This window comes from Eutrigla gurnardus (assembly GCF_963514095.1).
Source record: "Eutrigla gurnardus genome assembly, chromosome: 10".
Lineage (NCBI taxonomy): Eukaryota > Metazoa > Chordata > Actinopteri > Perciformes > Triglidae > Eutrigla > Eutrigla gurnardus.
The window spans coordinates 9,525,721-9,540,706 of NC_139924.1; the positions used below are offsets into that span (position 1 = coordinate 9,525,721).

Here is a 14,986-nt window from a genome sequence, read left to right on the forward strand (position 1 = left end):
TGGCCTATAATTTCTCCCTCTCATGATTGAGATGGCATCTCATTACCATAGTAACAGCAGCAGGACCGTATTTGCAACTGTGCATAAAATGTGATAAATCTATCCTTCGCTTTAAGCTCAGTCATCCAGGTTTTAGTCGAGGCATATAAAGACGCCCCTCCTACAGACTGGATATGCACATGCAATTTTGTAGTTGTTTGTTGTTCTTACCCTCAGACACAGGTGCATGACGACATATTAAAACACCAGCGACAGGTCCATACCTCAGTTTTGGTGACAGGCAGCAGAAAAGAACACTAAATATGGATGTACACCACTAAATAATGACCTCATGATAAACCTGTGCCCCCAAAGCAGCACTTTAAGCATTTGAGGATTTATTAAGCCATGACAAAATTTGGTTTTACATTGAAAGTTAAGTTGGCAGCAATTTTGGGAAGGCCATATTATTTGGGTGTTGGATTTATTTCTGAGGCATCGTCTCATTCTGATTGTACCTCTGAGAAACCGCAGCCTGGCAGCATCACCTAGACCAAACAGGTCTTTCTCATCAATACCAATTTCTGTCTGTTTGAAGCTTTGTGCATTTTCTTGCTGCTTCTGGACTCCTGCTGATTTTCATTCTCTATTTTTTATTGTTTTCTGTCTAGATTGCTTATAACTAGCTGGAACCACAGAAAACGATTCACAAGCCTGATTTGCTAGACTGAGAAGTGTTCAGACTATGAACTTAAATTGAACTCCCCAGGCCTTTTCCAGGGTCGGGGGTCAAATCCTGCCTCCCTTTACTCGGTTTCCTGGGAGTCTAAGCTCAGGGAATTAAACCCCCCAATGCCACATAGGGCTCCGGACATCAACGTGCCACTGCCCTCTGTAGGAGAAGAGAGGCAACTGCAGGCGATGACCAGCATCACTGTGGTCACTGCAGATCATTTCAGTCTTCCTTTGCCAGCTTAACAGTGTAAAGTCATTTTAAAGGAGGGGGCGCTCACATTCACCAACTGCAGGAAACCAGAGTTTGGTTCTGTTTTCAGTCATTAAGACAGATTATAGTAACTTCTAACACGGCTCTAAGTGGTTTACATCTGTGCTTTTAAGTCAATAATTAGGCACTTTGTCTTTTTTTGAGGGCTGCAATTTTTTTCATGATCAATTTTCATTAATTGTTTGATCTGTAAAATACAGTAGTGAAAAAAGTAATGATCTTTTGTAGTAAACTTGTGTCAAAGTGTCAAAAGCAAACGCACTCCTCATTAAAAATGGCTCCAGTGTTGCATGTGTCATATATGTATTATTGGAATATTAGGCTACATGAGACATGTGCTCTTCATTGATCTGTTATTTTAGCAGCTTTATATATTGTTGGTTAGTTTAATCTATAACAATGTATAATTTAGAAACGGATCATCTTTTACACGTAAAATCTTGATCTTAAAAGTAACTTTAGCTGCTCAAACAAAAATAGTGAAGTGAAAAGCACAGGATTTCCCACTGACATGTAATGGAGGTGACATATAAAATTGGAAATACAAGTACTTTAAAACTGTACAGTAATTGAGTATACGTACTCACTGATACAAAATGAGCTCTTGTTTTCAGTTTACAATTACATGAAATGGAAGAAATAACTAATTATTTATTGGGACGCTGGAACCAGAGAATGAGTTGCTTGAAAAATGATGAATCCACCATCAAATTAGTTGCAGATTAATTCCCTCAAACAATCGATTAATTTACCATTTCAACATTACTTTCTTACACATTTTAGGAAAATGTCGGGTATGTGTTGTATGAATATCCGTCTAAATTCAGATATATCATGCAACTGTGTGTGTGTGTGTGTGTGTGTGTGTGTGTGTGTGTGTGTGTGTGTGTGTGTGTGTGTGTGTGTGTGCTGCAGACACACAGAGGCAGATGAGCATGCAATCCAGCACTGTTTCTGCTACACGTCAACTGTCCTAACTTCAACGTTGGCCTTCCAGAAAGAACAGAAACTCAAAGTGGAGTGCCAGGTATTCTGCCCCCCCACACACACACACACACACAGATACACACACACTCACAGATACACACACACTCACACATATCGCATGCACACGTAATCATGCTCAGAGTTAAACCGCTTTGCATGTCCGCTGTTTTCTCCTCACAGGCGCTCTTACAAGTGGCCAAGAATCTCTTCACACACTTGGGTAAGTCCTGCCCGTCTGTGAAGAAAGAGCGTTGTCGGACAATTTGCGTTTAATGGCCGATTATAAGTGATCGCCTAGTGAAACGAATGCCGCACCTAATTGAATGAGATATTACCGAAAAGGTGATTACACCCAGGATCATAACCGTAAAATCAGAAGGGCATTATGCGCTGGCTCCGCCTCCCTATTGTCTAATAACAAAGAGTCGTTTGGATTCCGCTCCAACAGTAGGCACCAACTATATCATCTATATCACAACAGTCATAGATGAGTCATCGTGATTGCAGGTGCAAAGAATTGATCCGCCGGTGGAGCAAATTGCCCCCTCACAGTACAGAACCGTTGATTATAAAAAGCTGTTATCTGCTTGTTCAACTAATCCACCACAGATCACTGTATAATCTGTGTTTCTGTCCATCTGGGCTTTGCTGTTATTCCTTTAATTTCCTCTGTTTTCTCTCTCTCTCTGTCTCTCTCTCTCTCTCTCTCTCTCTCTCTCTCTCTCTCTCTCTCTCTCTCTCTCTCTCTCTCTCTCACAGATGACGTGTCAGTGCTGTTACAGGAAATTATAGTGGAGGCCAGGAACCTCAGTGATGCCGAGATGTAAGCCCTCTGATTCATCTTCAAAGAGACGTTTCCGTGTGTGTGTGTGTGTGTGTGTGTGTGTGTGTGTGTGTGTGTGTGTGTGCGCGTGTGTGTGTGTGTGTGTGTGTGTTTTGTGTGAAAGAGTGTGAACGTCTTTATCTCCATGTGAGAAGGCTATCTTGGCAATTTGTTCTTAACCGACTTGCCGCTTTTAATTAACGTTACGGAAGGAGATGAAACGCCTTCTTCCGCTGCTCTGACTCCGCGTCTCTCCGTCTCTCCAGCTGTTCGGTGTTCCTGCTGGATCGCGTCAGTCATGAGTTGGTGGCGAAGGTGTTCGACGGGGGCGTGGTTAGTGACGAGGAGGTATGAACATCCAGCTCCACAGACAGACAGACAGGTGCATGTGTCTTTCCTGTGACCTTTTTGAGGAGTGATTTCATGCCTGTATTAGCAAGTTGACAGCAAAGACAGACAGGGGATGACGGGAGAGAGAAATAGGGAATGACATTCAAGAAAGGTCCCTATCCACACCAGGATGCAGGACGTCAAATTATTTGTTACGCTCCCACATTTCCTGTCTGACTGTACGTCAACAATCAATCAAAAACAGTATTTGTGTCTCTAGGTGACATATGCCATTGTGTGTGTGTGTGTGTGCAGAAGGAGTTTCGTATCCCAGCGGATCAGGGTATTGCAGGTCACGTGGCAACCACCGGTCAGATCCTCAACATTAAGGACGCCTATTCCCACCCCCTCTTCTACCGCGGCGTGGACGACAGCACGGGCTTCAAGACTCGCAACATCCTCTGCTTCCCCATCAAAGACGAGAACAACGGTACTCGGAACTGAACCGACAGACACGCAAATATTGTTTGGCTTCGACGTGCACGTCACACTGTATTTGTAAAGCACCTTCCATACGGGTTAGTGCAGGGCGTTAGAAATACATGTGTTTATGCTGTATTTGAACATGATGTGGCGACATCTATTACCTGTAAGAATGCTGATAATATAAAAATGAATCCAATTTAGTTTTATGACACTATTGGTAGTCGCCCCTCTGTTGTCCTCCGCAGCACATATTTACTCTTCCTTTTCAAAATAAAGCAGTGTTTCCACTCAGGTGCTCTCTCAGAATAGCACAGGGAGTTGTTACATCACATCCTTACCTCCTAAATGTTAAAGTCCATAAAGTGCAGATTGAAGAGACTACCATCCTCCATATTTAGAAGGTACATTAATTTAGACGGTGCTCCCTACTTCTTTACTTTAGATTCTGTGATTTGTCTCTATATAGAAAACTCTCAGACAAAGAGTGTGAACTGCTTTACGTGCTATTAGGTTCGGCTCCACTGTGAAATGATCGTAAGTAACTTAAACGATTCAACGTCTGTTGCGTTCCGTGCCTCGTTTTCCTCGTCCTTGACTCTTTATTTCTTCTGCTCTCTGTCATCACCAACTTTTTCTCCTTTCTTTCTTCAACTCATCGCCTCCCTCGATGTCTCACCTTTCTTTACTTCTTCCCCTTCCTTTGAATCCTCCTTGGTCTAGAGGTGATCGGAGTGGCTGAGTTGGTGAATAAAATGAACGGGCCGTGGTTCAACCGCTTCGACGAGGACCTGGCCACGGCCTTCTCCATCTACTGTGGCATCAGCATCGCCCATGTAAGTCTGAAAGAACCGACCCGCTGCACATTTTCTAGTTCGGTATGATGAATAATAAATCGTTTGCAGTACATTTATTTAGTGCAGTCACTCAGTTTCTTAAAATTAACATGACTAGTCAGAAAAAATGTATTAACAATTGAACCGCAGCATTAAAAAGTGTGAACATTTAAAAGGGACTAAACACAGCATGTTTTAAGCTAAATACTCATCAAAATGATATCTTGGGTCTCAAAATGAATGTCATGTATAATAATGTGATCTCCGTTCCGTGCACCTTAGTGCTCGGTATCTGACTACATGGGAGGGATGAAATAAAGTGCAGAGAAGAAAAAAACCTGTTTACGGTGTACAACATGTAGTCGGATCTCTTGCTCCCTAAAACAGTGGGGTAGATCTTTTGTTAGTGATGTCAGAAAGATCGATCCTATCTGGCAAAATGGGATCAGTTCAGTCGGAGCACGATGCTCAGTCAAGGTGGAGCGGAACAAAGGCTCGAGGAGAATTTAAAAAGATTCCGTGTGATGGAACTTAGTTGCTTTCATGGTGGAGTTGTGTGACTGCTGCAAACCCGTGAACGCACATCCAGCTACGCTAGCGAACGTAGCTTGTGACGACGACGAGTGCATTGATTTCTAATTTGGATCTATCTCAGATCAACAGGTCTTCTATTTCTCGTTACTGCGGCGACTTTAACAACAACGTAGTGGAAGTATTGATTAAAATGTATTTAATGGATCCGTTTACCCGGCCCCTAAGATTGCCGTCAGGCAGTCTCACAATTTATTGATTTTTTTAAAAGGATGTACAAATGGTTTCACATAATGTGCCATGTGAAAGGCAGTGTAATGGAGACTGACTTAAAGCACAGATAACCGTAGCTAAAGGAAGGAAAGAAGGAGCCGATACAGTAAGCGCAGCTGTGATAATATTTTATGCATCACTTCCGATTCACCTTCATATTAAGCAGCTCTCGTAGCGTCTGACCTTTGCATGACTGCAGGTACTCAATAGCTTATCTATAAACTCTAAAGATATTTGATTGGGGAAATAATTGCCTTCCAGGCAGCTCGTTAATCATTTAAACATGCATTATTTATCAATGCTCACTCTGCATCATGGTGTACAAAAAATGGGTTCAGCAGGATCATTTATAATAAGCAGGAGAAAGGACTGGTGCTTTTCTGTGGATATTATCACTAAACATGTATCCTTATTTTGAAATCAAGCACTTTTGGGTGCCAAACATCATCTCAGTCTATTTAGTGATCTTTTTTATTATTATTTAGAAAAGGAAGTAAAAAAGAAGGAGACTGAGCTCCTGCTGGTGGTGTAACTGCACTATAGTAGCCGGTTTGATGTGAGGATAAATAAAGTGTACAGTGTTACTGTAACGTGCTGCTTGTTCCTCTAGTCCCTGCTCTACAAGAGAGTCCACGAAGCTCAGTTCAGGTCCCACCTGGCCAACGAGATGATGATGTACCATATGAAGGTAAAATCACATTTTGCACAATCTGGCTTGCACACAGGCGCAGTGCGTTTACTGACACCGTCCGTATTACTTACTCAATATGATTCAGTATGTGTACGTTGCAGGTTTCCGAGGAGGAGGTGACCAAGCTGCTGGTGACGGGGGTTGAACCCGTGATGGAGATCCACCCCTGCTTCGCCGAGTTCACGTACACGCCTCGCTCGCTGACTGACGACACCACGCCGTTGGTAAGAGGTTGACGAGAACGAGGGAGAGGAGACGAGAGACGGACTAGAGACGCAGAGTAGAGGAGGCGGGGGAGGGGGAGAAATGGAAACCAAATAAATGTAACTGATCCTGTTGTGTGTGTCTGCAGTGCATCCTCAGCATGTTTGAAGACATGGGTTTCATCAACACATACAAGATTGACCTGCACACTCTCGCCAGGTCTGACAACTCCATCAATTCATATACTGCATATACGAGCCCGCGTGTATGAATGTGTCCTCCAGCTACTTGAAGTAGTCTCCATTAAAACATAGTTTAGGGTTTTTGGCTGTTGATGTTTCACCCTTCTTACCTATGGTTTCATTATTGAATCCCTATTTTGAATCGTTTTCCATGATCACATTCTTGTCAGCTGCTTTTTAGTGTGATTTGATCAGTGCAGCATGAAAATGATTGGAATGTATGTTGGGTGGGTGGGATGATTACTAATTGATCAGCATGGCAGCAACGTTATCATTTTTTTATTATTATTGAAAGAAAGGAACAGATCAAGAACAAACTTGCTTCATAGCTCATAAAGAAATCACTGAGTTGCATTCAGGGAAATCCCTCGGTTATGTGCTATATGTGCCACTGGTTGCATGCTGTGTTGTAGATGATAATTAAAGTGCTTTCTTTGGCGTCAGGTTCTGTCTGATGGTGAAGAAAGGCTACAGGGACCCTCCCTACCACAACTGGATGCACGCCTTCTCTGTCTCACACTTCTGCTACCTGCTCTACAAAAACTTAGGGCTATCCAACTACCTCGAGTACGTATGAAATGCTCATCCTCCTGGTGACACAAGAGGCCAAACGTCCTAAACCTCTTCTTCTCTCTCCTCTTTTCAGGGAAATAGAGATTTTAGCTCTCTTTGTGTCCTGTATGTGCCATGACCTGGACCACCGTGGCACCAATAATTCTTTCCAAGTCGACTCAGTAAGAGCACAATTATGTTTCTGCTTTATTTATTTATTTATTTATTTTATCAATCCAGGATAGTCCCATTTAGATTTAAAATCTAATTTCCAGTGGATTAAAAAGAAACAAAAGTTTTAAAATAACATTAAAATGCCGCAGACTTAAAACAAAAAGCAAATTTCATCAACCAATGAATTAGCAGTGTCATTTAGTAAGACGGCGTAATAGAACTAGAATCTTCCATGCTTGTAAATTGAAAAAGCTCTTAGTAAGAACATGGATATGGAGGCAATTAGTGTAAAACGGCTTTATAAAGAAAATCTAGCAGTGCTCCATTCTACGGTTGTATAAGGAGATGGATTCATTATGAGAGGCCTTACAATGAAGCATCAACAAGGATGCAACGAGGGGAAGTAGAGCAGCGCTGCACCGGCACCGTAGGAATGCTTTTAGATGCTCAGGATGGAGAATGAGAACCAGCTTCATAGTCATATCAGACTCTGTGCAGCTCCTTATCTGTGACTTCGCCCCAGTGAAACACAGGGATGTCATTGTGATTAGAAGCATCCGCTCCACTATCATCATCTATAATCACTACAGCCCTCCAGCATCTAAACTCTCATTATCGCAGCAAAGGTCATCACCGTATCAGCTTCTTTTTTGTGATTTTTTTTTTCTCCTTCTATTTGAAGTTACATATTCAAGCTGACAAGCACGGTCAAAGAGACGGATTTTATTGACGGATGCTGTTTCATTTGACTCAAGAGGACGTGTACACAAAAAAAGGATTGGCTTTCATTCGTTTGTCTGTTTCTATTTTCAGCAATCTGTGCTGGCTGCTCTCTACAGCTCAGAGGGATCTGTGATGGAGGTAAACGCGCAACCAGTTACATCACATCACAGGGATGTGGGAGAGCTGACTGGAAATCTATCTATGAGGGATCATTCTGTATTACAGATACAACATCCACTTTAGTTAGTTTTCCTATATATTCTATTGCAGAAAGGTGTATTTTATGTTTTTTTCATGCTTCACATTAACATACATGAGGGGGGCAGAATATTAAAAGAACCTTTGAATATAATGCAGTCCACACCACGATTATTAAATTCATCAATGCTCACAGGAGCATTATATTTCACATTTTGTTGAGTTTCACTTTGTAGACAGTGAAAATAGTTTAATTTAATTGTTTGTTCCTTCTTTGTTGATGAACTTCACTGTTATTACTGTTGTTTTGTGCTGTTCTGCCACCTAGTGGCCAAAATCAAGCTCAGCGCTTGTTGCATTGCAACATGACTCAACATTCCCTTCAAAGCTGCATTTTCAAATTTCCTTTGCTCATTCCTTTTTTTCCCATCATGCTTTATTCGCCATGACAGAGACACCACTTTGCCCAGGCCATCGCCATTCTGAACACTCACGGCTGCAACATCTTTGAGAAGTTCAACAGGAAGGTAAGACGAAGACGGACATTAACACGTCGCAAATGTCTCTCACTTTTCATTTCCATTCACTTGATTATGATATCCCTGTATGCGCAAGCAAGAGTCATTTTTGGTATTTGTTTTCTTTTAGGACTACACGCGCATGCTGGATTTGATCAGAGACGTCATCCTGGCTACAGACCTGGCTCACCACCTTCGCATCTTCAAGGACTTGCAGAAGATGGCCGATGGTACATAGTTGCACAGCCATGTCTAACATGGTGACATTTGGAAATATATTGTCATATTGTGATGAGTCACAAGTAACCTTCAATAGTTTTTTCATAAATACATTTTTTTTGGGGGGGGGGGCTAAATAATCACTCACAAATACGCAGCAATAATCAGCATCACACAAAAAGCACAAACTGACTTAAACTTGAATTATCTTTATTTATAAAGCACTTTTCTTAACAATTTTACAAAGTGCTTCACAAAAAAACAAAACATAATAATACATGAAAATTAAAACTTATTTTTCTGAAGTCAAACTTGCAGCCGTCATCACTGACATACTTAGTAATCCTCTACTTTTAGTGGACTATTTACCCGTTTGAGGACACAGCTGCTTACTGCACTCTTATATAACATAATTGGCTGTAACCTCCTGGCCATTGGTTTGATATGCCTGAATGCAACCAATTACAGGTTATCCTGAGTGGATGTCTCCCCGGTGGAATCAATCGGGTGCTGTTTGAGTAATCAAAGGGCATTAAAAGCTTTTAAATGAGTTGGCGTTCGCTTTGCACCGCAGAGTGTGTAACGATGAAACCAGTTTGACCGAAACACAGAATGGAAACCCACAGTGTTGAGATGCCTTTGACATCGTACAGTTTCTTCTTGGACATTTTTTCAATATATTTTTTCCCTATGTGCGTGTTTCAGATGGGTACAACCCAAAAAGCCGTACCCACCGCTCCATGCTGCTGTGCTTGTTGATGACATCATGTGACCTGTCGGACCAAACCAAGGGCTGGAAAACCACACGCAAGATTGCTGTCAGTTCACAGTCTACGCCGATGTTTATACTTTACATTAGTACTTTATGTTACCACATGTTTAGCTCAGCGTGTTTAGTTTGATTTGTTTGGCGCGTACGTGATTTGTCACCACATTATGACTCCGGTCTAAATTGGAGAATAACGAGGAATATGTCAGCGCACAGCTATTTAGATCATACTCCTGTCAAACGCCTTGTATGTGGCGTGTGCTAAACTCGAGTGAATGTAAATTTGTCTCAGTGGATGTCTGACCTTGTAATGAGAACAATAATTAGTATTTAATCATCAGTGGACACACACATAGAGGTGCATGCAAGAGCTTTTTGCAAGTCCAAACAAAAACAGAAAAAGCTTTGGGACTGCAGTTCATAAACTGTCTCTGTTGGTTGACGTGCAGCAGAAAGACGTTTTTTCACGGTGTCGTCCTGTTTTCAGCAGTAGATTCCTAAAGTCCAGTTGTCAAATGACTATACAGCAAAACTGACCCCTTTCTGGGGCGATAAAGATGATGAGATTCTTGGCTGTACGGTTGAAAATATTCCATGATTTTCTATTCTGGAACTGCAGTCCATTTTAGGATTATGTGTAATCTTGATCTGCCCCCTTTTCAACACCAAACCCCTGACCCTTGTCCTAAATCTTACACCCTAAATCTTAACACCTACAGCAAATGCACTCTAATCCTTACTCCAGAAACCGACCAGTATTTCTAGTTAATTCTGGCTTGTATTGGTCTCAGTCGGTACATTATTTTGTCGCCGGACAGAAAATGCATGGGGATTAATGAAAATACAGCAATCACACCAAATAGTGAAATGTCCTCACAGAGAATCACATTTTATCTTAGATAACAGCATGCTTGTAATTCAGCATAGACAAATTACAGTCATATTTGCAAATATGAGAAACTCTAAACCGCCCCATGTAATACTATGGTATTATGATAATACATAGTAGATTGTAACATTTTATTTTAGAATACATTTATGCTCATTTTAAAGTTAAATGAAAATCCAAACCCCCGAAGAGATGCGTCATTAGGGAGAATTCCAGCTCATATTTACTGCTTTATTGCGTGACATTTCATAGAATCTTGTATTTTAAGTGGAACTTAATCAGTGTCACTGTGAATATGAAAACCGTATGAACAATAACAGATGTCTGCCTGTTTTGTCTCCGCAGGAGCTGATTTATAAAGAGTTCTTCTCTCAAGGAGATCTGGTATGTGTCAGTGTACACCGACTGTTCAACGGCATGTCAAATTGTTTAATATGTGGCTGAAGTTGGTGTTATTTGGCACAAATGCAGAGTTCATTACTCACGTCCGTCTGTATTATGTGCGTGTGTGTGTGTGTGTGTGTGTGTGTGTGTGTGTGTGTGTGTGTGTGTGTGCAGGAAAAAGCCATGGGGAACCGGCCCAGTGAGATGATGGACAGAGAGAAAGCATATATACCAGAACTGCAGATAAGCTTCATGGAACATATCGCCATGCCCATTTACAAGTGCGTACAAAAAGCTTAAATACCACGTCCTCCCAATCCCGACCTCACTGATCACTTTGTCTTGGGATCAGGACTGACCTTGGTCCCCACATTGCAAGTATTTCCCCCAAGTGGCCATTAAACGGGTTCCTGTGTTTTTTACTAAATACAACACTAATGAAAATAAGACTATAGGATACAAGAAATACATGTCATTAAGCTACCGTTGTCAACTGACCCTTGTATTTGGGACTGTAACATTTCAGCGTCTCAAGCTTGCACAGTGAAGATCTTCTCTTGTACAGTTAATTTATAAAGTATCACAATAACTTGACACCACTGCCCCCTGTCCTTTTAGGCTCCTATCTGAGCTCTTTCCCGAGGCCACTGAGCTGTACGAGAGAGTGGCGGCAAATCGGGAGCAGTGGACCAAAGTGTCCCACAAGTTCACCATCCGTGGGTTGCCTAGCAACAACAGCTTAGACTTCCTGGACCAGGAATACGAGCTGCTGCAGTCACAGGGTGCTTTCGGGAGCGACGACCACTGCCTCAATGGTTGCCTTGACGATGGAGAAGGCGGGAGGGGTCAGTGACAACAGCGGGCCTCTGACGGTTGTGCTGAAGTTTTCTGTGGGCCAATAAGAGGCTGAGGATACCTTTTTGGCGACCTAAGAGGGAGGGATCTCTCTGCTGTCAATCACTTAGATGCTTAGCAGGCCATGCAGAACGGACGGGACGAAGTTTCAAGCTAATTGAATCAGACAAGTGATTTGGAAACGAGCGGATCCATCTGTGCCGGTTCAGTGATTAGATGTCACATGTTGCTTGTGTCTGAAGTTCAGGAAAGCAGAAGGTGGTGACTTTATCTTTTTCCAGCAGCTATACTGGGGGGAAAAAAAGATTTTAACCACAAGTTACAAGTTCATTCATACGATTCTGATTAAGATTGTAAAAACACAGACACACACACACATGTACATGCACATACTGCTTAGACACACAACAGAGAAAAAACTGTTCTTACAGGAAAAGACTATTTCAACTTCATGTAATAGTGAAATAAAGTGCTATATACTTTCTGTAAAATGTTTTATAATAGCGTATTTTGGTTTCAATGGCTCAGCTTTGTTCACACACAAGCAGCTGCCATAGTCCCTCATCTGATGCTTATGAATGCATGCTGTATGGACACCTCATGTATTACTCCTTTTATCTCCGCCAGTGTTGATTCCTCCATGGGTAACAAATCAACGCGGTCCATTTTATACCATTAGAACAGATTTTTGTATTCACCTCCTCAAAATGTGTTTAATGAATTCATCACCATAACGTTGTATAAGGGAGATTTTAAGTTCATTCACTAACATTATAATCCTCATGTGTATTGACTCACTTTTCCTCATTTTTTGGGGGAGGTTACAGGGGCAAATTGACAATCACTGATCAATGAGTCTCAGATCCCTGTCTATAATACCCCTCTCCATGCGTAAAGCATTACAAAATATGCACCCTGTGCATATTAACTGCATGTCACAGCTTCAAGTATGATCATCTACAGACAAAGGTCACTCATGACCTAAAACACACCCTGGGTTTATTTTTCCACTGCCGTCATTCGCACTCCCTTGCACCATTCTCACTTCCTTTTTACTTTTTAAGTTAAACGATTTCCAAGTAAAACTACTTTAGATTGAGAGCTTAAAAACCCTTTAAAAGATCCATCTCATCTGTTGGCGTAAATGTGCCAGAGTAGAGTGTGTTATATGGAGTGTGTCACTGAGTGTGTCATATGGATCTGCCTTATTGCGCATCTTTGCTGCCTTTCTTAGAGCTTTTAATATATGAAAATTGAAATAAAGAGTCTGTTTTAGTATGTATGTTGTATATTTGTTATAGACATAGTTTGAGTATTAGTGTGGTGAGTGAATGATCACAATGCTCAAAAGATGTATATTTGTGAAATACCTGTGTGAAGACCTCAGATGTCATGTTCACTTCTTTCTATTTTAAGTTATTTATACAACCACCGGTGGATATTAGGTAGACACAACAGCGTTTCATTTTCAGTTCTCAATGTACCCAAATAAGAAGGAGAGATGTAGCCATCATAGAAATGACTGTCCCGGAAGCATCAACAGTTCACTATTGCTGCATCCCAAAGGAAATGAAAAGATCTCAGATTGTGCCTCATGTAAAAAAAAAAAAAATTATAATAAATAAAAAAGGGGGCCAAAAGGGTTTTGTTACAAAATGCCATATTCAGATTTACCTTACAATGTTCGAAATATAGGAAATGCTGCAGAGTTAGTGTAAGGTCATTACGGAATAGTTACTTCTGTAACGGACACGACTGCTGTATGTAGGATGTGTGTGGAGCGCTGAGAGTGAGTGAGCAAATGAGTGGATGGACGAGTGGGTGTGTAGATGAGAGAGAGAGGGAGGGAGAGAGCACTGGAGGTATGGAGATCAAGAGAGGATTGTTGAGTTGATAGTGATGATGCAGACGCAAAACCCCAAGTTATGTTGCCAGAATTTCTTCAGTGTTCAGCGTTTGAGCATCTGGAAAAGTGCTATAAAACCGATGTATTATTATTTTTTATTATTATTATTATTATTATTATTATTATTATTATTATTATTATTATTATTATTATTATTATTAATGAAGGTAGATAAAATCAAAAAGCAATCATAGGATTTAAATATACACTTTTTTAAAAAGGGTCTCATGAGGCTGACTGCGTTAAGGGGGAGGTTTGTAGACTCTCTCTCTCTCTCTCTCTATCTATCTCTCTCTCTCTCTCTCTCTCTCTCTCTCTCACCTATGGTTTTCCCCCTTCTGTTCTTTTTAAACCACTGTTTCATACGTACCTGCCTTTTTCATGTGCAATATGAAGTGTCTGCCTCTGTGACGTTGCATAGACTCCTATGTAAATATATGCCTCTTGTTAAATTATTATTAGGTCTATTAGGTTTCTAAAGGCATTTTAGTGTCAGATCATGATGTTTCCATTGAAAAAAAAAATTCAAATGCCTGTGATGATTTTAATCTATAACTGCTTTGGAGAGTCCAGATGGAGGGCAGTTTTTCATACGGCGTGTGTATACGTCCCTTTATGTTTGTTTTAGAGAGTCAGGGCTAAATGTGCCAAGCAAACATTGTCTACTTCCTGGCCAAGCTGCAAAGTGAAAAACAGGCGTACCTTCAAGTATTTTTGTTCTCTAACGTTGGAGGGAAGTCGAAGGCTGTGTTCGTAGAAAACCGTTCTGATACATCATGACCAGTGAAACTGCGGCTTATCCAGATAAATGAACCCAAACTATTTCCCATCATCACAGAACAGCGGGACTCTAACCTGTGATGTACTGTCATTGTAATGATTAATCACCTGTGACATAATCATTAAAAGTGGCAAAGATATAATTGCTGTAAATATCAAAGTTTTAAAAAAGAAAGAAAATGTTACATGATTGTCTGTCATTATTACAATGGGAAGTATTTCAATTCTGTAATGTTTTCAAAGCGGTTGCATCCTGTTCTCTTCATTTAATGCCATTTTTTTGAACAACCTCAAGACTTTTAAACAGATGAGATGAAAGAAACCCATATTATTTAGGTTATATATGTGATATTCTGCAACAAATAAGGACCCAAATTAATCTGAAATGTACACAATGCTTATGCTGAGGACTAAATCCAGTCATCTGTTAATTATTTGTTTTGTTCTGAGTGCTGGTGGTCTTGTTCTTCTTCAGATGTAATGAACAAGGACATTATGGATGAAATTTTGATTTTTTTTTTCTTGGAATAAATCTCATGAAAGGCGTCTAGATTTCTGTCTCTTAACAGTGCATAAAATACACCATATATTGTAGCATCACCACACTCTGAGTACCTACTGTTGCATTATTACA

General features: G+C 40.8%; 1 protein-coding gene across 2 annotated transcripts in view; it reads left to right on the plus strand.

Moving 5' to 3' along the window:
- pde2a (phosphodiesterase 2A) overlaps nucleotides 1-13,085 on the plus strand; it is a 116,485-nt gene extending 103,400 nt beyond the window's left edge. For both annotated transcript variants that reach the window (XM_084020047.1, XM_084020048.1), the window contains exons 14-31: nucleotides 1,901-2,012; nucleotides 2,153-2,192; nucleotides 2,732-2,795; nucleotides 3,062-3,143; nucleotides 3,441-3,615; nucleotides 4,332-4,444; nucleotides 5,859-5,936; nucleotides 6,041-6,163; nucleotides 6,292-6,362; nucleotides 6,830-6,952; nucleotides 7,032-7,119; nucleotides 7,925-7,972; nucleotides 8,485-8,559; nucleotides 8,681-8,780; nucleotides 9,475-9,587; nucleotides 10,773-10,811; nucleotides 10,986-11,092; nucleotides 11,430-13,085. In XM_084020047.1, coding sequence (XP_083876173.1) covers nucleotides 1,901-2,012; nucleotides 2,153-2,192; nucleotides 2,732-2,795; nucleotides 3,062-3,143; nucleotides 3,441-3,615; nucleotides 4,332-4,444; nucleotides 5,859-5,936; nucleotides 6,041-6,163; nucleotides 6,292-6,362; nucleotides 6,830-6,952; nucleotides 7,032-7,119; nucleotides 7,925-7,972; nucleotides 8,485-8,559; nucleotides 8,681-8,780; nucleotides 9,475-9,587; nucleotides 10,773-10,811; nucleotides 10,986-11,092; nucleotides 11,430-11,664 — 1,786 coding nt within the window. In that variant the 3' untranslated portion in view covers nucleotides 11,665-13,085. The remainder of the gene's footprint in view (nucleotides 1-1,900; nucleotides 2,013-2,152; nucleotides 2,193-2,731; nucleotides 2,796-3,061; nucleotides 3,144-3,440; nucleotides 3,616-4,331; nucleotides 4,445-5,858; nucleotides 5,937-6,040; nucleotides 6,164-6,291; nucleotides 6,363-6,829; nucleotides 6,953-7,031; nucleotides 7,120-7,924; nucleotides 7,973-8,484; nucleotides 8,560-8,680; nucleotides 8,781-9,474; nucleotides 9,588-10,772; nucleotides 10,812-10,985; nucleotides 11,093-11,429) is intronic.
- Nucleotides 13,086-14,986: the final 1,901 nt, after the last annotated feature.